Consider the following 22,475-nt stretch of genomic DNA (forward strand, 5'->3'; position numbering starts at 1 on the left):
GGATCATTTACTGTGCTTGTACTTAAAACTTCAGTTTAAATGTCAGTTTCAGGTCAACTTTTGAAACCCCGTCATATTTTCTAGTGTATTCCTGCTGTGAACTCTTAACGTAACATCATGAACTTTGCTTCACGCCTGCATTTGTTCTAGCTGCTATAATGTGTATTGCCGAGTCATTTTACTCGACCATAATCCTCCCATGATGTGATGCTTTATTGCTATCGTATAAAGAAAGGAAATTTAAAGTTTACAGAGCACAACAGCAGGTTCACAATAAAGGACCGCCTCGGTTCTTTAGTCAAAGCTCGTATTTCTCCACACTTCTAGTCTTGCTTCCAAAATTTTTTAGTCACATTAAGTAAAATTCTGCTAAACTCCCATTTTCTTAAGTCTAAATCACTTGACTGTCATGCTAAAACATTGTCAGTTTTACATGCAAGCTTTCAAGCAACAAACAAATGAGGCACATATTGCATTGAATACTCTTTATTCATTATTTCTTCTTCAAACACATTTTCCTGATGTACATGTACATTTCCATTCAAAGGAGAAAAAAAAAACTCTAGTGAGGTAAAAGTGCTGAAAAATGAAATAGTTTAATGGTTGTAACCATCAAAGTCACAATCACGAAGCTGACAAAAAAGCTCTTCTGCATTAACTATTTCCAAAAATATATATATAGTGCGACAAAGTTCATATTTTCCCCACTTTTTTCCCCCCCATTCAACTTGTGTTACCACAGGCATCCCTTCACACAGGCGCAAACAAACACGCTCCACCACATGTTAACGTAAACACATCGGTTTCTGCTGCAAACAAAATAAATCATCGTCATACAGAAACTGTAGGACAGCTTCTATCACATTCCTATGGCATAAGACTTGCACTTTATACAAGCATAACCACTAAATATCTCATCTGCATCTCCCCTCTAGCAAAGAATACAGCTACAGGTGTCATAAGGGGGGGGGGGGGGGGGGGGGGGGGGGGAAAGAAAAACGCTGTACCAATTAACAGCAGCCCAAACATGTGAGCCAACTCAAGGTGGTGTGAAAGAAACACTGGCAAGTTTACAGCAGAAAAAAGTGGCCAGAAAATAAATGCAAACTACAATATTCCCTTTCCATTCACAGAGTTCAGACATACGTCAGCCCAGTAAAGGAAAGGGTTAGACACAAGCCCCGCAAAAGCTCGGGCATAGTCATCAGAGAAAGCCACAATAACCGTAAACATGTGAAAGCAGGGTGGGGCAAAGGAGGATTGGGGGGGGGGGGAAAAAAAAAAAAAAAAAAAAAAAAGGCACTGGACTAGTATTCCAGACTGCTATCAACTTTCTAGGAAAATGCAAATTTGCTCGCAGTCTCTTTGACCTCGCTCTTAACAGCTGTTGGTGAGCGACATCAACAAAAAGCCTAAGAAGAGGCTGGTTTTCACCACAGCAGGCTTCAAACTCCAACTGTGAGCAGCAGCTGGCTCTGCATGTTGCTCCAAGCCTCATCATTACTTCAAAGACCATAATCCACTAGGAAAAAAAGGATTTTAGCCTGAGAGTCAATGTTCTGTCCCCGAGCTTTCAGAGACGACGTCTCAGGGTTAGGAGAACACCACTAAAAATACAGCTTTTGGCACAAACCTAGGAGAGCCTCTGAGTAACGATAACATTTTGGAGCGAATGGGTGTAAAGATAAAAAGCAGGGCTGCTGTCGGGGTGTAACGAGCTGAAGTCTGCAGCCTACCTCCACCTTATCTAGGAAGAGCCTGTAGTAAGGGTGAGCAGAGGGAGAGTCAGGATTACAACAAAGGAAAGACGAAAAATGAAGAGAGGTGGGAGGGGGCATCTCAGGATCAAGGGCAGATTAAACCAATTTGCTCTCATAAATTTAAAAGAAAAACAAAATATGAAGGGGACAAAACTGTCTTCAAAAACATGCAGTCCCTGAGGACCAGCACGGCTCACACAGCAACTGACCAAGGCCTCTTTAAAGTGTTCCACCAGTGTGGGAGGGGGTCTTTACTCTGTGACCTCCAGCTACTGTGCCACCGTACAGCTCGTCAGTGCACTTTAAGTATTTCGTGCTTCGAATGGGGAACAGAACAGTCAGACAAACTGAATTAGCCCAGCTGTTTTAGAGAATACAGTCCTAGGCAAATGCTGGAAAGATTATTCAGTTGAAAGGTGTAAATATACAGCACCTGTTAGGAAAAAAAAAAAAAAAAAAAAAAAATCTCAAAATGTCAGATTACAGAATGCATTTGGGCAAGACAGAGGTCAACATGACTACAGCGACATGACGGCCCAAACTTATAACAAAAAAAAACAAAAAAAAAAAACAAACTAAGATCAAGAGGCTCAGATGGCTGTCATGGGAATGACTGCAGATTTTAAAGACAAAATAAGGTTTGGGACAAACTAATGTTAAAGAAAAATAATCTTAATAGGAAAAAAAAAAATCCCTCAAATTTTAAAGTCAAAACAAAATTACTTTGCTCCTCAACCAAAAATATGCGCATTCACCTTATAAACTTTTATCTAATACAGACAGTTTTATATCAAAGCTTCACAGGCTGAAAGAAAACTTTTGCTAACCTTTCCCCCTTTATGACCACCATTAAAAAACCTTTTAAAAAGATCAACTCTCCACAAAGTGACAGGCACTTGAGTGCTTCAGTTGCTGGTTGTAAAGCAGACTTTTGGTCCAAGAGCATGTTCTTAAAAGAAGTTTAAAAAAACAAAAAACAAAAACACGCTGCAGCTAAGCTGACACGGCACAACCTGCCCCTCAAATGTGACCTGCAGCCAGACCAAACTGATCTCCCTCAATTGTTCTATCAACCCCGACATTATGAGCCAACCAGATAAGTCTGTGGTTATCTCGTACCAACACAAGCCACAGTGAGATCAGCAGCAGCAATACAGGGAGCCGAACTTCTGAGAAACTCAGTGCATTTGGGGGAACAAATTCATGAGGAAATCCTCTCAAACTTGGCTGCTGTGATGTCAGGAAAACCAACAGGAGCAGTGGTGGCCAGAAATACTTCCAGCTTAGGTCATCAGTGTGTTCAGGTGTTCAGAAATTAACAGCTAATATTAGGCTTGGCTACAAATAGAAATTCATAGGTTTGGAGCGGCGACTTCATCTCTGCTGCCGTTTTGGTCGTAGCTTCCACACTGATGAAATTCCAGGTCTGAGAGGGGGAATGGTATCCCACTAGCAGGCATGTTGTCTGCCCTCCCCATGACCACAAAAGGGGTTCAAAACGCTCCGTGTCCCATCAGGCAACAGATGAGGACAGGAAGTGATTCAGCTGCCACATATGTAAGGTGGTAGGGCTGCTGCAGATCACACAACCAGGCTCCAGCTCCCTGCTTCAAAGGTAGCTAACCCCAGGACAAAAAAAGAGAAGGATGATAATTATAGACTAAGAGTAATTGGAGAGGCACCGAGCTGCGTCAGAGGTGGCTCCCATTTCAGGGCTGCTGTCGAGCATGCAGTAGCTGTGAGGGACAACCCTTCGGGCCCCTCCATGTGCTGCTCCTTTTAAGGGAAGAGACAACTAGCCTGTCAATCCGGGACTCCCAGCCAAGCACATTCTCTAAACCCCCCCCCACCAGGCTCAGTCCTGTCCATTTGCCTCCCACAATAACCCAGGGGTCGTGGCATGCTGAGGTCAATGGCAAGGCTTTCGGACTTAAAAGACAGGGAAAGTAGTGAGGTCATGTATTTGAGGCCTACGCTGTCTGAGAGTTCCACTCGAAGCCAGTCTCGACTGAAAGGTACAAGGCTGAGGAAACAAGGGGGAGGGAGGGGAGCCAATCTTATGTTGAAATTCACAGTGGAAAAATAAAAAAATACTTCTATTTTTTTTTTCTCTTTTGCATCATTTACAAATCACAGGCACCGCTGGCACAGATGTCTCAGAAATATTTACATGTCAAAATGAATTAAAACAAATCGACTCCTCGCTTCCCGCTGATTTCTGACAGGATATTAGTGTACCACCTTTTCTCCCTCCACAGTAAACTTTAACACCGGTGATGAGCTTTCTCTCCCCCCCCCCTTTTTTTTTGGCAGTCACCCATTGTTACTTTTTCCCCAATAATACAATAATACTATTTTTCAATATTTTATGCATTTTTTATCAACTTTTTTTCCAACCTTTTTCTTTTTAAATCAAGATGAAAACCAAATGTAAGGCTACGGCATTAGCTCCTCTTTCCTTTCTCCAAATCACAGCCCATACTTAAATTACTGATGGGGTAAACCTGGAGGTTAAGGCACAAAATGCAACTCCATTAAGAATGGGATTGATAAACAGTGAAACAACCAAACATGAGAGAAAAAGAAAACAAAATCAAAACACTTAAAAATATCACTTTCTATTCAATGACCTAGACACTTCTGTCGGTAAAGGAATGAGAAAACAAAAGCAAAACGCTCGTCCAATTAAATATAATTGTGCCTTGAGAGGAACAAATTATTTATTGCCAAACATTTTTTTATGTTTTTTTTTTTTTTCTTAATTTCATTCCTTCTCTTCTCAAAAGCAGCAGCGACGCCATCTTGCTCATCCCAAGTCGTTTGTCTCGTCAGTTACACGGCAGCCATGTTGGAATGTTCTGGTTGGCCACATAGTAGTTGCTGAAGTTGTGGTCCCGGACATAAGGCGCTGGCTGGTAATAGCAGGTGACGCAGGACGCGTCGGGGATCGCGTTCTGCTCCGCCAGGACTCGGAAGGCCATCAGCGAGATGAGGTGAAGGGTCTGCCGCCGCTCGTGACCCATGAGGCACACCGTGCTCTCGTTAACCACTCGCCGGAGAATCATGAGGTAGTCGTATTTGCTCTTCTCCTCGCCAACAAAGTGGCTCTGGAGGTAGGATTCCACCTTACGCTGCTGCTCTCCTATGTCAGGAAAGTCAATGAAGAAGCGTGAGCACATATATCGCTCCAGGCCCTTGAATTCCTCCTCGCTGGCAGGCTGGAAGTCCCTCACCAGCAGGTTGCAGTACTTCAGCAGGCCACCGCCTCGGATCTCCTCAGGCCGCTTGGTGGCAATGAGCTTGTTTCGCAGGTGGCTCAGCGCAGTGTTGAAGTCTCCATACATGCTTTCCCCGCCAACAGTGGGGTGAAAGGCCTCTGACATGGGTGCCTGCTCCACCTCATAGAAGGAGAGCATGGAGTCCAGCACAATCTGAAAAGAGTCCACACTGAACTCAAACTGCCGACGTATTGAGTCCACAAACTTCAGCTCCACGTTACGGCCATTATTGTTGGAGAGGGAGATGAGGCTCCAGCGGTCCTGCTCTGTGTTCACTTTGACTAGCTTCTGCACGTAGGCCTCTTTGAGGGTCATCGGTGTAATTTTCTCTTTGTTCACACCCTCAGGCAGAAAGTCCAGCAGGGTACTGAGCACAACATCCTTGATGAGCTTGAACTCAGCCTCGCGTGGCAAGTCCACCCTGAAGATGACGTCCAGGTCCTTGTAGCTCCAGCCAATATCTTGCACCAGCACGTGGCTGGCTGTGGAGCCATTAAGCCGTACGTCCTTCACCTTAATGCCGCTGAGCTCAAGGCGGGAGCGCACCCGAGCCACAATATCATTCAGCTGCACCTCCAAAGTAGGAAAGTTCCCCCGTCCATGAACGGGCACGACCTCAGTCAGAACTTCATTGAGCCGGCTCACCTGCTCCCAAGTCAAGACGCTGAAGGGACAACTGTTTGATTCCTCCTTGTTATCCATCTTCTCAAAAAGTTTAGATTGACTAAGGAGGCAGGACAGAAAAAACAAAATGTTAGTGACAGCCCTCAAGTGTGACACATACCAAATAAAGTCTACCATGTGAAAATATTAGCCAATATTCTTTAAAGGAAACAAAATCATTTTCTCTTAATTTTACCAAATTTGGTCTAGCTGTAGTAATGAGTGTCTAAAGGAGGTGGGGGGCGCAGTTAAATGTAATCAAGAACCATTTTCTTGCCGTGAAACAGGAGCAGCAACAGGAGCGTTCAGCACGAGCACAGGAGAACGCGAGCACGAGACAACCTGCACGCTACACACAGTAAAAGGACAGAGCCCGTGAGGTTTCTAGAACAGCTCACTGCGCAAGCCTGCCTTTTATTCCAGAACCGCTGAGAGACAAACACCGAGCTAGCTTCAAGTCCAGTAAAGCCGGGGGTCTCCCGAATAAACAACCGGTACTACTAATAGTTATTCCCCACTACATGGAGCGACAAAAGTCGCCGCGACACACGTTGGGCAAAATTTTAAACAGCAGTTATTTGTTCCAGCTGACTTGTCAATTTAGCCGTGCGGAGGTCAAAATCAAGTTTTACTCTATGTACAGCAAATAAGGCTCAGTGCTAACAGCATTTAAAACGCGTACCAAACTCTGCTCTGAAACTGACGATAAGAATGCTTTATCACTACACTAGCAAGATAGTATTATGGTTAGCTTAGCCATATGGCCATAAAACCCTTTGTGAATTCAGCGGTTATGCAAAGTTAGAATATCCTCAAGCAACACACTTTAGGTATCTACGTCTCACGTTAAAATAGCGCAACCGGCGACACGTTTTTGAATCGTGGCTACAGCACGGCAAACTTTAAATTTAGCAATTCAAACTTAGCGAACGCACCACTTTCCCCAACTACGAAAATAAAACACAGATTTGCGTAAGAAACTGAGGAGGGTTTTAAAAGATACATACATTTCCAAAAGGCTGTTCTGTAAGCATTCAAAGCCCGAAACGTGAGATGTGAAGTTTGCTGTCACGCACACGCCTCCACATAATCCACTGCCCGACAGAGAGACACAGCCACCGTTTAAAAGACAGCGTTAGAACCACAAACCCACTGAAGACACGCCTGTTTTATATAGCCGAAGTACGACCTTTCCGAAACACATGCACCGCCGTGGCACGACACAGTTCCTCGGACTATGTAATGTGCCGTTTACACTTAGAAAGTACAATGTGAGAAATACAGCGAGGATAGTTAAAATAAAATGCTAACTTTAAATATTAACTCCAAACCTCAGTTTTCATCATCTGCAGATCACATAATAATGGTCGCGTCAGACTGTATCAATGCCCTTTGCTAAGTATCTGATTGGCCAATGAGGTTTATGCGTTGCCAAGTAACCAGGAGCGTCTAGTTTAAGAGTAGAATTTAACTGTTGGTAAGCAAAGATTTCATAATTTAATTTAACTTTGCTGATATTTGCTGATATTTTGACTGTTATAATAAAATCTACTAATTCGTGTTACTTCAAAACAAAAAAGATTCATATATACTCCGGATACATATTTATTTAAAACAGGGAAGCTAAAAGTACCATCTATGTTTCAGCGATAGCTACTGTTAATTATTAGCATTTATGTGTTTGTGTGTGTGTTCACAGTATTTCTGACCCAAAATATTTATCCTGTGCATAATATTGCATTGCTAGTACGTAACTGTTTGTTTAAAAAAATAGTAATTATTACCACTGACATTTGATTAAAGTACTAAGAATGCAGCTATTCTCAAAGCCATTGAATGAGCTAGAATATGGATAAGTAGTCGCTGAAGTACAGAGTAAATGTACTTATACTTTACTTTTACAACTTTCTACTTCCACTCCACTGTATTTTATGTGCAATCATTGCACTTTGTAGTCAATACTCTTTAAGCCTCCAGTGACTTATTATTTTTTTTATTGTTAATATTATAAAACTACCTATCAGTGTGTAACTAATTAAAATGTCCTTCAGCTGTAAGTATTGTTTGAGCTTAAAACACTTGTTCTATTACTTAAATAAAAGACCTAAATACTCATTTCATCAATTTCACTAAACAGTCATGTAACACCACCTCTATGATGACATAGGGCTCCACTGAAACCAGAAAATTGTGCCCTGTGTTTTTCACAATCCATTTATTCCTCATTAGATATTCCGAGTTCCTGTGGACACCCCACGGCCTTATTCTTCTTCTGCACTTAAATCAATAAATTCATAAATTAATAATCCTGGAAATACCCCTGTATCTGAGTAATAGAATGCAAATCAGAGGTCAAACAAAAGCAGTCTCTTAAATCTCTTTAAAAATGCTTAAATGAAAACTCTTAATCTTGTTCTGAATTAGAGAGTATTTGATTTTTTTCTTCTTTTTTTATTTTTTTGCAATTACTAGTGACCAATCAATTCACAAATTCCATGGGCTTAGTGTGATCATCTTACACCAGGACAAATGTCTGTCTAAATCTGTCAAACAGTAACCAGTGGTCATTTGCAGTGAGTACAGTTAATCTTCTGTATGTCTTGAAGAAAAGTGTGTTGTTTAATAGATAAGTGGGCAAAATACTTGGCCTTCTACTAACTGTTAACAGCAATACAGGAAGTTATACAGGAAGCAATGATGGCCGATACTTTCCCCAGCTGCTGAACCTACCTCATAGATTTCAATGTAAGAAACCTCACTAGAATTTCACTAGAACACAAACTTAAAAATCCTCTTTAGATCACACCCACATTGATAATCACCACATCTGCATGCTAAGTATCCCCAAGAAAGGTTTTCCCTTAACAATGAATTATTGTTAATGATTCTTTAGAAATAAACTGCAGAATCCCCTGACACTGTGAGAGGACTGAAAAGACAACTGTATCCTGAATGAGAACACATAAAAATGAACAGACTTAAAGAACAAAATGAAACAATTACATAATTTCCTTAGGGACTATTAAAGTACTCTGATTTTGATTGAGTCTGAATTTATTAAGGATTTGCAGCAAAATCAATAACAAAAAAAAGTGAAATTATTGCAAACCGAACAAAGTGAAAAGTACAGTATACAAAAGTACAGTACAGACATCCCCATTCAACATCATAAAACTGTTCTAAACTGATGTGGGATTTCAAAAATGAATACCCTCCCACACAGTTACACACACTTCCAAAGAGCTGTTCTGTAAGCATTCAAAGTCCAAAATATGAGATATGAAGTTGGCTGTCACGCACACGCCTCCACATAACCCACTGCTTGGGAGACACACACAGCCACCATTTAAAAGACAGCATTCGAACCACTAATCCCCCTTAAGACAAGCCTGTTTTATATAGACAAAGTACTATCCAAACACATACACCGCCGTGGCACGACACATTTCCTCAGACTATGTAGTGTCTGGTAGATATTTTCCCCAGCTGCTGAACCTACCTCATGGATTTCTGTGGAAGAATCCTCACAAGAATTTCATGCTAAGTATCCACAAGAAAGCTTTTCGCTCACTCTCAAACATGAATTATTGTTAATGATTCTTTAGAAATAAACTGCAGAATCCCCTGACACTGTGAGAGGACTGAATGAGAACATATAAAAATGAACAGACTTAAAGACAAAAAATAAAGCAATTTATTAAGGAATTGCAGCAAAATCCATAACAAAAAAGGGAGAAAATTGCAAACTGAACAAAGTGAAAAGTACAGTATACAAAACTAATTACATCCCCATTCAACATCATTATATATAAAAAACTGATGTGAGATTTATTTTCCTCGTGTCAAAAACGAATCCCCTTCCACATTGCTCACCCTTACACATAAACACATCAGTGAATGAGTCAGGGAATAGGTGACTTAAGATTCGGTTTCACGAGTAAGAACCATTTCCTTTCCTCTGTGTTGTCCACGACGATAAGACCGGGAGGTGAGATGAAACCACCGATCAGCAGTGTGACGTTTAAGCTGTGTCAGCTGCGTGGTTGTGGATTGTGGGTAGCGTGGAGCCCCTAAGGGAGCCAGGCTGCACACCAGCGTCAGTGAGTCAGCATCAGGAACACTGATAGGAAACTAGCCGATCAGCAGGGGGATTCCCTCCTCCTGTCTGCCTTAGCTTCTCATTTAAGATTTTTTTTAAAAAATTCTAACTTGTGATGACAGAAACTTTGATGTCATTTTCAGATTTCACTTTAATACAGTTTTAAATGATATTTCATTTAAGCGAACAAAGGGAAGATTGTAAGCTGATAAGGATGAGGAGGTTTACTTTCCCCTTTTATGTGATGAAGTAATCACAAAGATCAGATGAAAGAGGAACTTGTTTTGGGGCAATTGGGCAGTAAAACTGACAGGCTGCAGCTATAATGTTGGTTATCAGCGTTTGTAAAAATGAAAATGTTTGAAAAACAACCCTATGAATTTTCCAGAACACAAGATGATGTCTCAGAATCACTTGGCTTTGAATTTAACTATATAAGATAAGATAGGATAAGATAAGACAACCCTTATTGTTATGTAAGCACAAGCATACAAAAAAATTGGAAGCACTGCTGAACCTGGTGTATAGAGACAAACAAACAGTCACACTACTTGAATAAAAGTGTAATAAGAATATGTTCAATACAATAATAAATGAAAGAATAAATAACTAAATATTTTGTTGGTAACACTTTATAATACCACTTGCAACTAAGGATGTATTTCTCTGTAATTAAATGGAATTTCTCTCTATTTTATTTAAAGTTACAATGTATTTACCTACACATACTTACAGGTAGTTGTAGTAGAATAGGGAGGTAACAATTTGGGTTTTTACATGAAAAAAAAACCTGTGTGTGAAAGTGAGTAATTCTAAATATTTAACAACTTTGGGTATTTAACTGGAAGATACAATTTATTACATAAGCAATTTCAAGTACTGTAAAAGTCATATTAAGTAGGTCACAAGAAGTTGTATGTCACAGGAAAGAAGAAATAATTAGATTGTAAGTAGTAGTGGAAAAGTAATCGCAAATAGTGCCTGATTTCTGTGTATAGTGCTGGAAAGGAGACAAAAATTAGACTCTATGCAATGTTAAATACTACATAGGTAATTTTAATTAATGGCTAATTTCCTGATAATTTTCCAGAAAAACAAACAATATTTCCATACCTTGTACTTTTTGGGGCACAGGTCCAATTTTGGAGTGGATTATTTTCTTGCCTAACAAATCACGATTTATTACTAAGCATTTAAACTTACTTCCAGTATAACTATTTCTTTTTTCCTGTAAAACCTGATGTATTACCCTTACTCTAGTGTACCTACCTCGAAGGATGTTTAAATAAATATAATTAAGTTATAATTTCAAATAAAATTCACTGAAATTCCATTTAATTTCAGGGGGAAGTACACCAGGGGAAGTCACTTATAAAATGCTACCATTTGTGGGTTTTAGACTCAAATTAATCTGATCCCGGAAATTTTTCAGTTAATCAGTAAGATAACATTTTATCATATGCCTTATTGGTAACTGAAGCACCTTTACACTGATTTGGGATACTTTAGAAATAGTTATAAGGCTATGTTTTCAGTTTCTTTCTCATCTTTGAAAATAGTAAAAACAAATACAACAATAATGGACTCCTTATCAAATGATTTGCATATATAGTATATGTCAGTTATCTATGTGTCAGTCAAAGATCTGCTACAGTGTGTCTGCCTGTGGTTTTGGTCCTGACTTCATGCAGAATTGTCTAAGCCTGATGGCAGATGACACCACAAGGCCTCAGGCGGCTGGTGAGTAGTCTGGGTGTGTTCAGAACTTTGACCTTTAAAGCTTAGCTGACATGAGTGAGCCGATAGCTTGGATGCATACACAGATGCTCATCGCCCAGCTACTGCCAGTGTTTTTTTCAGGTGATCCCTCGTGGTATTGTAACAAAACGTTTGTTCATCTATTGAGGGAAGAATGTTAATGGATGTAAGTGAACTTGTGCACTTCATTAAAAACGGACTTTCTGGCGCTCTCTCAGAGGACTGTACTAAAAAGAAAACACACACCATGTGACTATAAAGGGCCCCTATTATTTTTCCTATCCTTTGGTCTATTATACAAGTTGTTTATCCATGTGAAGGGTCTACAGAGTTACAAAAGGGACAGAAACGCACCTGACAGAGTTGTTCTTTCGCACACAAACGACCGCTGCTAGAATGTCTGTAATGCACTATTTGCATGTCTTTGTATACCTGTTTGCCTACTTGTCTGGTCAGTACACTAATATAATACCTGTCTTGCAGCTACTTAATGTGCTTTCTCAGCAATGAGGAAAGAAAACCAAATGTTGTGTCACTGGGTGCAACCAACCATACTCTTCCTTAAGCTCAAGAACTGAAGACTCTGAACATCAGGTAATCTTAATTTAAACTGCAGTTTCTTATAACTATAAATAGATGGTATGTATATAGCAATTACTAGCACAGTGCTTAGCTGATGTTACCAGTGATTGATTTTCTCTTACATTCACACAAGTGTGAAGAGTCCTTACTGCCCCATACTTGTTATGCCCATCTTTTGTGTACAGTCTGTGCTTCTTAGATTGTAGAAACTTGCTTTTATAGATAAGCATTTTTATAAATAATGATTTATATTCTGGAGAGCACAGAAAAGTTTACCGAAATAAAAAGTAGCCTCTGCTGGTGTCACACCTGAAGAAATACACCTCCAGAATTGTGATGATTAAAATATTGCTATGAAAGCTTGAACCTGACTGGTCTCAGCTTTCTTCAAGCCTGCATGAGCTGGCTGTAGGAATTTTTTCCAGTTCTGTCACAAGATAAGGTAAAGGTCACATCAACACACTCACTTTCAGAGAAATTGGACAGGATTAAACTGCCACATATACATTTACATATACTGTAAATGAACGGTCTCCGGTTAGATTTGAAGGATGCACAAGAATCTGGTAAATGGAAAGTCACAGTCACTGTCATCTACAAAATTACTTTTTATTTAATACAAAAATTGGTTTTTATTGAAGGCTTGTGCAAACTTTCAGCAGCCAACTATACTACACAGTATAGGGCTGACTGGCAGGCTTTAACCAGGGTGGTTGTATGGGGTCAGGCAGGTAGACTGGGGTTTAAAAATGCCTGAATCTGAAACACACTGCTCTTCCACAAAACAATAATGCTTAAAGCGTGGAAATGAACATCTTAAGAGCAGAGAGTCCTTTCATTCAAAAGATAAAAATCACAATTATAGTCTACAGAAGATGGTGCCGACAGGTTTCACTGAGGCTATTTCTTACAACAAAGTAGTTCACGATGAGGCTCGTTATTATCCTGACCTAGAAGAGATGTTGCCGAGTCCTTTAAAAGTCCATTAACCTTAGCCGTACTAGGGTGGAAGCAGACAACACAAATCCTCATCAGGCAACCTACTTGAAGATGAAAACCACCCGGAGGTTTACAGAAATGTTTTTGTTTAATTTGAGGATCTATAATGACAGACAGTGGGAGTCTGGATACAGACGACACAAAGATAACTAGGCACTAAGACTGAAGATGAGCTAGGTGGTTAGCCGCTGCTGACAGGAAAGTACCAACGCAGAAATGACAGCGTGTTGAGCTACTCATTATCTGTCTCTGAAGAAACACTCCTCCAATACTCTGTAACACAAAGACACAGCTATGCAGGAAATAGACCACGCTCTGTGTTATTACCAGGTCGCAGTGAAAGACATCAACAAGGCTGGATTTCCTGTAAGAACTCCTACGCGTCATCTCTCACCTTGCCTAGAATCCAGTGGTCATGTGATCTGATCAGTGTTGTTCGCTTTAACAGCTTGAAGATTCAAAGTGCACACAAACTGGTTTCACTGCAGTGATAAACTTTATGCTTCTATAAAGGATTTAAGCAATTCGACAGGCTATAAACATACAAGTGAGACTCTATGGACTTAGAAAAACAAACATGAAAGCAATAAGTTGTTTCGTAACAGGTTTTGTAAAATGTTGAATGTTATTGTCCAACGATGCTGAAAAAAGGGACATTTAAAGAGCTTTCATGACAAACAGTCACTTGATCCATTGTTAATGTACAATATTGATTAGTGCAGCTGAAATTTAACACACTAGGGTTTTAAAGACCAGGCAGAAACATCTGCTTAAATTAAACAAACGCGTTAATGTTCCGAGTACATCGTGTTTCATGTTCTCTGCACCTCCGGTTTACACGTCCACCAACATATCGTTTACATTTGTTTTAGGAAGGCACAGGTAGTACTGCTATTATTGTGCGAGGTAAGATCTAGAAGATTGAGTTACTTTAATCTCTAAGCTACAAATGGGCCACATGGCACATTCAGTGGTCTTAAGAGGGCCGAATGAGCTGTGTGTTTGGGACCCAGGTAATTTCTCAACCAGATCAACAGCGATTAATTACAGTTGTCCTTCTCAGAGGAGTACTGTAAAAATAACTATATATTGTGAGTTAATTTAATAACATGTACTCGAATAATGAATGTAAAGTAATACATTTCTAACTCCTTTACCTGGTAAGGGGGAACTAAGATATGGTTCTTTACTTCTAGAACTTAATAGCAGACTTTGTTTTGTTAGCTCCCAGTTCCTTGTGGTTGAATCCTGAGCTTCACCCAGTATAAAACAGGTGGGAATAGTAGAGACAAAATATCAACTAAATGGAGCTCCATGCAAGATCTTGCCTCGCCGGGTGAGGATGATCATGAGGTATTTGGTGGATCAGGCCACAACTGGGAGCACAGTCACCAAGAACACCATTGGTATTACATTACACTGTAACTGACTGAAATCTTGGAGTGCCCACAAGGTCCCCCTGCTCAAGAAGGCACATGTACAGGCCTGTTTGCCAAAATCTAAATGACTCAGAGAAGCTTTGAGAGAAAGTGCTGCGGTCAGATGCAACCACAGTCGAGGTCTTTTGCATCAACTTGCATCAACAGCTCTCTTGCATCTGCCAACTTGACCTTTCCAAAAAAAATGAAATGCTTAACATGACCCAAAGGACACTACGCCTGTCAAGCACGGAGGTGGAAACATTATGCTTTGGATTGTTTGAGTGGCCTATGGACAGAGTCTTAAGTCATACAATAACACCTTGGACAAGGTCATAGATGGGTCTTCCAGTATGACAATGACCCAAAACATATCATCAAGGCAACAAAGGAGTGCCTAAAGAAGAAGCACATGGAGAAGGTCATGGAGTGGTTTAGTCAGTCTCCAGACTTCAGTCCTACAGAAAATCTGTGGAGGGAGCCGAAGCTTCAAGCTGCCAAGCTTCAGCCTCTGTAAAGAGGAGTGGATTAAAATGTCCGCAAGGCTGGTGACCAATTACAAAAAATATCCTTCTGCTGTGATTGCCAACAAGGATTTTCCCACCAAGTACTAAGCCATGTTTGGCTTGGGAATCAAACACGTACTTCACTCCATGAAATACAAGTCAATTCCTCACTTTTGTGCAATGTGTTTTTTTGGGGGGATATTTGGTTGATATTCTGTCTCTTTACATCAAAACTCCCAATTAAAACAAAACTGCCACAAAACATGAGCTTAGGATCAAATAATGATTTCCTCCACTGTATTATTACAGAGCAGCCAAGGTTCATAATATATGATTACAGAGTTCGAGCTGCAGTTTAAATAATTTAAACAACAGGATTTCAACCAATGTCAAAGTCATTTGGTATTTATTTGTGATTATTTCTGGATTCTCAGATCTCGCTTGCTTTTCTAAATAACTCGAGCACTGTAAAAACAGCCCTCCTCTGGACGTTCCTCACCAAGCAGTTTGTGTTTGCTGGTGTGTTTCTGTTGTAAATGCAAAGGCCTGTGCTGACAGAACAAAACATCTGAGCATCACTCCTGTTATTTCAGCTGTTTATGCCAAGCCATCTGCCTCCTAAATATGAAAATATGCAGCATGAATGGAGCTGCATACATAGGCAACTTGAATAGAACATCTCTGAAGGGACAGAGGTCTGCACTTTCTCTGACTAGACTACCTAAGTCACTTATATGTGCATCCTCCTACCCACGAGTGTTAGGTGCTGTGCCATCTGAGAGGTGACTCAGTGTGTCCAGTCCATGGGTGGTTAAGCAGCATTGGCCATTAACACATTAAACACACAAAGGCACAACACAGTTCATTTGCATGTACCTTTGTGCGCACCCGTGCAAGCAAACAAGCTGTCACACGAGAGTGCCATTAAAGGTTCCACGATGTCCGCTGACGTAAACATGCGCTAACCTTTTCTGAATGACTCAGTCTGGCCATAAACGCACTGGGCTTCCTCTGCCCCCCCTATGTGCCCATTATTACAGGATCAGTGTTCATCTTAAAGCCAACATGTTCTCCATGAATGTCTGCTGCACTCAGATATCTTTCCGCAGATGAAAAGAAACAGTGTCCCTTTCTTCCTAATCGCCATGAAATTGATTTATTTTACCCCAAAAAGTCGCTTCCAGATATTTATTGCATGCAAGAGAGAATAATAAAACATATTTTAAGAGTGATACAACTGTGGAAAGACATCTGAATGATCCTTGGCGTCTGAGCACAAAAGAAATTGACTGTTAAATGGAATATGTTAGAGCCAGCTAAGAAACATCTTGGGCAGTTCAGTTGTTTTTGTCCATTTTATAGGACAAAGAAATCTCTTCAGAGTTGTAACATCACTTTCCTGAGGCCAAAGCCCATCTGTGTAAGAGAACATTTGTATATTGAAACAACAGCAGAGCAGAGAGACTGGCTCAGGATGAAATTGGCAAAGAGGACACATGACAAAAAGAAAGGCAGGAGAACTTTTAATGGTCTCAATGCAGTGTTAGCAGCACTTAGAACAATAGTCTGTCTGGATGACAGAGGCAGAGATCTGTTCCCAGAATAGATGCTCAATCTCTCCACGCCAAAGAATGCAGTCCCTCCAGTGGCCACTTGAGGCTGTCTCCAAAGATGGGTTGTTAAAGTGCTTCCCTTAACAACTTAAAAAACAGTATTGGACTTTGTAAATATTTCATGAATTCATCACATTGAATTGGGGTTTTTTTTATTGATACAGGCAGCATCAGCCGCTAGCTGTCTGGTAGATCTCAGCGATGCTTCTGTTGTTTAGTCCTTTTTGAGCATTTTATGGCATTAATATGACTCTTTGTGTAGTGACCATCCAAGAAGTTTCTACTTTAGATGTGATGAGTGCAAAACGCAGAGCCCAAAAGCAGTGGGTGATATCACAGTGGCTGTGTCCATCTGTTATATGCCGTTTAAAATTTATGGAGGCTGTCCAACACTCTTTACGGGAAAAAGCAGGTTTATTCACCGTGTACCTGGAAAATATGAGACTAAAAATAACCAAGTGCTAAAGCAAATACACTAAATGGACAGCTGAGTATCGTCAAACTACATAAACAGAAAGTTTTCACATGACTAAGTAAACTAAGTAACCAAACAGAGAACTAAGTAAACTAAGAGCACCATTACTCATCTACAGGAATAGGGTAAGTAGCAGCTAGGTGTTGCTAATTAACTGCACTTAATGAATTAATTGCGAGCAGTGTGAGCAAATCTGTAAAAGCAGAAGTTTGGGCTGTTGGCTGGTGTGCAGCATTCAGGAGTGTGTTAACACAATGCCGCTATCTTCCCAGAATCTTCCAGCCTTCAGGTCTGATTAGCCTCAGTTAGCATGTTAAAAGCTCATGACGGTGCAAACAGAATAAGACTGAACTAAAATGGCTTATTTGGAAGGGTTACCAGGAGGAAGTCTGCTCTCTCTAGAAGAATGTGGCAATACAGCCTAGAAAAACATCCAAAAACGTCATCCCACAGAGCCATAAGGTGGTGGAGGACTGAGGACATAGGATCTGATCACCTTAAAGTCACTGAGTTTACCATTAACTCATTTGTATACCAAAATATTCCAATGTGAGGCCACCTGTCTGATAGCTCAAACTTGACTGAAATCGGTTCATGCAACAGAACAATGATTCCAAGCACAACAGTAAATCTACAACTGAATGACTCAAACAGAAAAGAATCCAAGTGCAGCGATGTCCCAGTCAAAGTCCAGATCTCAGGACTGAATCCTTGGAAAACTTTATTTTTTACATGGCTGTAGTACAAGACCCAAATTATTACATCAGTGGACAGAATTCTGCTTAAAATACAAAAAGACAAAAGAGGATTACAGTCCAAGGTAAGGTAATAGGTAATAAGAGGCAACAAAAAACTTCAAACCAAACGAAGCCAAACACTGAACTCCATCATATGAATAACATATGACATTTTTAATGAATGAAAAAACAAAAGGTCCTTGTTTTGGAAGAATATCTTCCTGCCAGTAATGAGATCATGACCTATTTTTGTTGCCAATTTGATTCAGACTTCTTACAGGTGCTCCTGACTCAGCATCACACAGACACTGACTTCCTTTTCTGTTTTCTTCTTACATTCAGTTCATCCAGGATTATGATCAACGTCTCCCCTTCTGTCATCCGCATTATCTCACTGCCGGAGCATACTAAAGACATTCACTGTAAGCTGCTGCAGGTCCAACATAAATTGCAGATATGTCTGTACATAAACCCGCAGATTAGAAAAGTATTGACCCAAATTAGTCTTGTTTATGTGAAAAGAAAAGAAAAGAAAAGAAAAGAAAAGAAAAGAAAAGAAAAGAAAAGAAAAGAAAAGAAAAGAAAAATTTACAGGAAATATAACTCATGGCAGTGAATTTCCTATGAAGGCATGACTACATGGATGTCTGTGGCCGATGCTGTAAGTGTGAAATGTCACATTGTGACACTACAGTACGTGTTGTACTAATATAACATAAGCTTCATGTCAGAGTGCTGCAGATAGCTTTCCCTCAACATAACAAGAAACTACACTCTGAACACACACACACACACACACACACACACACACACACACACACACACACACACACACACAACCTAAAGTATTACTACACAAAGTCTATATATAAAAGAAGGAATAGATGGACAAGCATTGTTTGTGAAGCTAGCATTTAGCATTTTTTTTTAATTATTAATATTTTATTTATTTATTTATTTAAATTTTTAAGTTCAATTCGATTTTATTTATCTAGCACCAAATCACAACATCAGCCGCCTCAAATCACTTTATATTGTAAGGTAGACCCTACAACAACAGGGTATTGCTTATTTTAGTCTTTACTTGAAGACATTTGACAGCAAAACTGGGCACGTCATTCACTCTGATTGGATCTCGTCTTCTAGAACATTTTCATCTCTTTTTTATCCTCGATGAAAGTCTCAGTCACTTTTTATCATTGTTTTCGTCATCCATGAACTTCTATTTCGTTATTGTCTTGTTTTCGTTAGAAACTAAATTAAGTCATTGTATTGATTTCGAGGGTTTTATTTATATCTTTGTTTTGACTCTTTTCAGTTCTCCTCTCTTGACTGACAGTACACTAAAGTTTGTTCCTGGATTTTACTAATATATTTTTTATTATATTTAATGTTTTCTGGCTTCTTTTCTTTGCCTTTGTTCTCAAAATGACTGCAGCTTGGACACCACTCTCTGTGTGATGAACGATTTTACTCGTTATTACTTTTTCACATAGACCATATTAGTTCAGTGAAACCCCTCCATGCTCTTGAAGTAGCTCCAGTGCAGTCATAAAGGGTGTTTGCTTTGCTTCCCTGCCTTGCAGACCTGCAGTTTCTTGGCCTTCTCCCTTTAGCTGCCATTCCTTAATGACATCTCAGTCAGTAGAAACTGCAAGCTGCGATTGCTGCACTCTGAAATCTTTTTATAGCCTCCTCCTGCTTAGTAGACATCAGGCAGTTGATCAGAGGAACATGTGGTTGCTGAGTGTTTCCTTAACGGCCGAAGGGCCAGAGAATCATCATCAGCAGGAAATTACTGAAAACAATCCTTGACCTGTCTTACGATTCCAAACAAGTCATTTAACCACAATAAATCTGACTGTTTTATAAGAAGAACACAACATTTTGCACGTTCCATGACACCAAATAAAGGCATAATTTATGAATCATGATCCCAGTTTCAACAATAAGATGTATGAAATGTAAATAAAAAAAGAATCCAAAGATTTGCAAAGGCTTGAAGAGTAAGTGTTACTAAGAAGACACAGCTGAAGGAAAATCTTCATTTAAAGTGATGTGAAAGGATGTCTGTATAGGTTTCAGCATTTTTGCTCCTCTAATTTGTAAACGAGAAAAACTACTATATTTGATTTTGTTTTATTTTCTTTTTTGCACAAGTAAAGGACAGTTGGACAAGTAAGTATTATGTAGTGTCTGTAGAACTGTGTGGTGTGATGATGGCTGTGGGGATAATTGGCGACATGAAGACGTCTCTGTGATGACGTACTGCCAGAACGAGCAGAGGCATTTAGAAACTGCATGATGTCTGAGCTGGTCAACAACACTGTTATGCTTTGCTGGCTGATGACACTGCTCACACTTTTGAATCTTTCCAAAACAAATGATATTGTTGGTTATTTTTAGAGAATTTGATCACTATTTATCACTTCATGCCCAGGCTGCACAGCTTCTTCTTTGCCACTTAACACACTGATGACAATTTGTGTTATAGTTTGATAATTTCCTCATTTTTAAGACTGTTCGAGTTATACCTGAACTTTATCTTGTCTGATTTAATGCCAAGGGAGACTGAAGCCTGGGGAACCCGGGCCTGGTTTAGTAATACCTGAGATCACTGACACACTGATGAGGGAAACTTTCGGTTTTCTGTTCCAGAAATGTAACTGATTACTTCTGTGAAGCCAACAATCTCAGTGGCAGATTTCCTTCTACCGGATGAGTTTCTCTGTGACGCCTCATCTCCTGCTGCACCTGAAGCTAAAACTCTGTTTTACTTCCTTATTCATGCAGTTGCTGTGTAAGCTCATGTTTTTACTAACACTGAAGCCACGTTTAACTTTTGACAGAGACAATGATCCCTGGATAATGTAAGTTCAGTCTGTAGTGATCGTCCCCTCACCTGCACTAAAACATTTATTACATCCCTTTTTATGGTTGTACTAATCTGTATGTAGCTTTAGACGCACTAAAACTAATCGCTGGCAATTTAAATGGACTAAATGTGAGTTGCAGAGTGTTTCTGAAATCAGGCTGCAGGTTGATTGCATTCTGGTGGCATTGTGTTGACATATTGAAGGCTGTTGAGCAACATTGTTGAGAACGGTGTGACGGACGTCTAAGCATTTAAAGTTTGGACCCAAGCCTGTAAATCAGTCTTCCTGGCTCTCACTGAGTAAAACATGCCTGATTCTGATTCATATTTTTGTCCTTAAAGATAAAAATCCAGTTTTTTCTTTTAAGGAGTGACCATGTCACTAATTTACGTGACTCTTTTCTTCCCCTCCTGTTTTTCAAGATAAACGTCACTGTCCACATTTTAATCCTCATTCATGTGTGGATTCAAACAGAGGATCTGCTCTCTGTTTACTCATTTCTGTGGTTAATACTTGTGTCAGAGCTCCACTGATGGTGTCTTTCATTGCTCATGCACACACTCGGCGTCAGCTCGCTCACAGTTGACTGAATGAACTCCAGCCTGCCCTGTCTGGAGCAGGGCGTAGGTATTATTAGTATCTGGGTGTGTTTCACTGCTTCAATGCTACAGTGAATGAGGTAGGGCAGAACTGAAATCTGCCACACTGCAATAACCCCATAAAATCAACACCCTAATCACTTCATCAACTGGTTTCCACCTTGAAATTGTTATAAATTATTTAAAATAATCCTAATTAGAATGGGTCACGTTGTGAGGCACCACAAAATCACAAAAGGACTTTTATACTTTACTCATCTCATTCAGTAGAAAACAGTCTGAACATGTGACATAAAAAAATAAAGATGCTCTGATAACTGTTCTCGTGCATGTTTGTATAAATGGTAAATGGCCTGTATTTGTATAGTGCTTTTGCTAGTCCCTTCTAGGGCGCTTTACACACCCAGTCATCCACCCATTCACACACACCTTCACACACTGGTGGAGGCAGCTACAGTTGTAGCCACAGCTGCCCTGGGGCGCACTGACAGATATAAATCATATCTTTGTTTTAGCACTTTTTACACTCATCATTGTTTTCATCAAGGAGTCTAAAAAAAGAAAAAGCATATTTGTTTGGATCATCAGTGCTGTAAATGACAAAGACTGATGGATTATTGGTTTTTAATGGGATGAAAGTGGCAGAGGCCCATTTTCACCAACCACTCCTCCCACATATGAATGACACATTGTCTCACTTGCTGCCAGTTTAAAGTCTTTTTGGGTTGTTTTTTTTTTCCAAGTTGATTCATGCTCACACGGACAGAAAAGCAAACGAGCGCTGCGCTGACATGGTGGCGTGCTCCGGTGTAGTTCCTGCACAAACAACGTCTACAAGGAAGAGACTTCAGAGTGAAATCTAAGACTGCAATGTTTTCATAAAGCGAAACAAGAAGCTAGAGCCATTTCTGGAAAAACAAAAAGCGTTAACACAAACAACAGCTCACCTTTAAGGGAGGCAGCCACTGATACTGAACACCAAAAATCTACAACAGACTGTCAGTCAAGAGAGGCACACTGAAGAAGAGCCACAACAGAACTATCATCCAAAGCAAAGTCAAAATCCAACATGAGCTAGCTACACAAAAAGTAGTAAATGCTAGCTAGACGAT

The 22,475-nt window shown here is 40.0% G+C and overlaps 1 protein-coding gene and 1 long non-coding RNA gene across 4 annotated transcripts; one reads left to right on the forward strand and one right to left on the reverse strand.

Annotated features, from left to right (window-relative positions):
- Nucleotides 1-4,440: 4,440 nt before the first annotated feature.
- tent5c (terminal nucleotidyltransferase 5C) lies at nt 4,441-7,121 on the reverse strand. 3 transcript variants are annotated; one of them, XM_085435337.1, is made up of 2 exons: nt 7,033-7,121; nt 4,441-5,762 (listed from the first exon to the last, which is right to left on the reverse strand). In XM_085435337.1, the coding sequence occupies exon 2, from the start codon at nt 5,738-5,740 to the stop codon at nt 4,589-4,591; it is 1,152 nt and encodes a 383-aa protein (XP_085291463.1). In that variant the 5' UTR covers nt 5,741-5,762; nt 7,033-7,121; the 3' UTR covers nt 4,441-4,588. The 3 variants fall into 3 exon arrangements, with proteins under 3 accessions (XP_085291463.1, XP_085291466.1, XP_085291465.1); XM_085435340.1 differs by having other exon boundaries at nt 7,013-7,121; XM_085435339.1 differs by lacking the exon at nt 7,033-7,121 and adding an exon at nt 6,709-6,976.
- Nucleotides 7,122-7,137: 16 nt separating this feature from the next.
- Nucleotides 7,138-18,372, forward strand: LOC146690293 (uncharacterized). Its single transcript, XR_014915762.1, has 3 exons — nt 7,138-7,178; nt 12,042-12,152; nt 18,231-18,372. It is a non-coding gene; the product is annotated as an uncharacterized LOC146690293 (long non-coding RNA).
- The last annotated feature ends 4,103 nt before the right edge of the window (nt 18,373-22,475 follow it).

This window comes from Copadichromis virginalis, linkage group LG16, assembly GCF_057382275.1.
Source record: "Copadichromis virginalis isolate Kocher_CV1m ecotype Utaka linkage group LG16, C_Virginalis_male_GT1.1, whole genome shotgun sequence".
In the NCBI taxonomy this organism is placed as follows: domain Eukaryota; kingdom Metazoa; phylum Chordata; class Actinopteri; order Cichliformes; family Cichlidae; genus Copadichromis; species Copadichromis virginalis.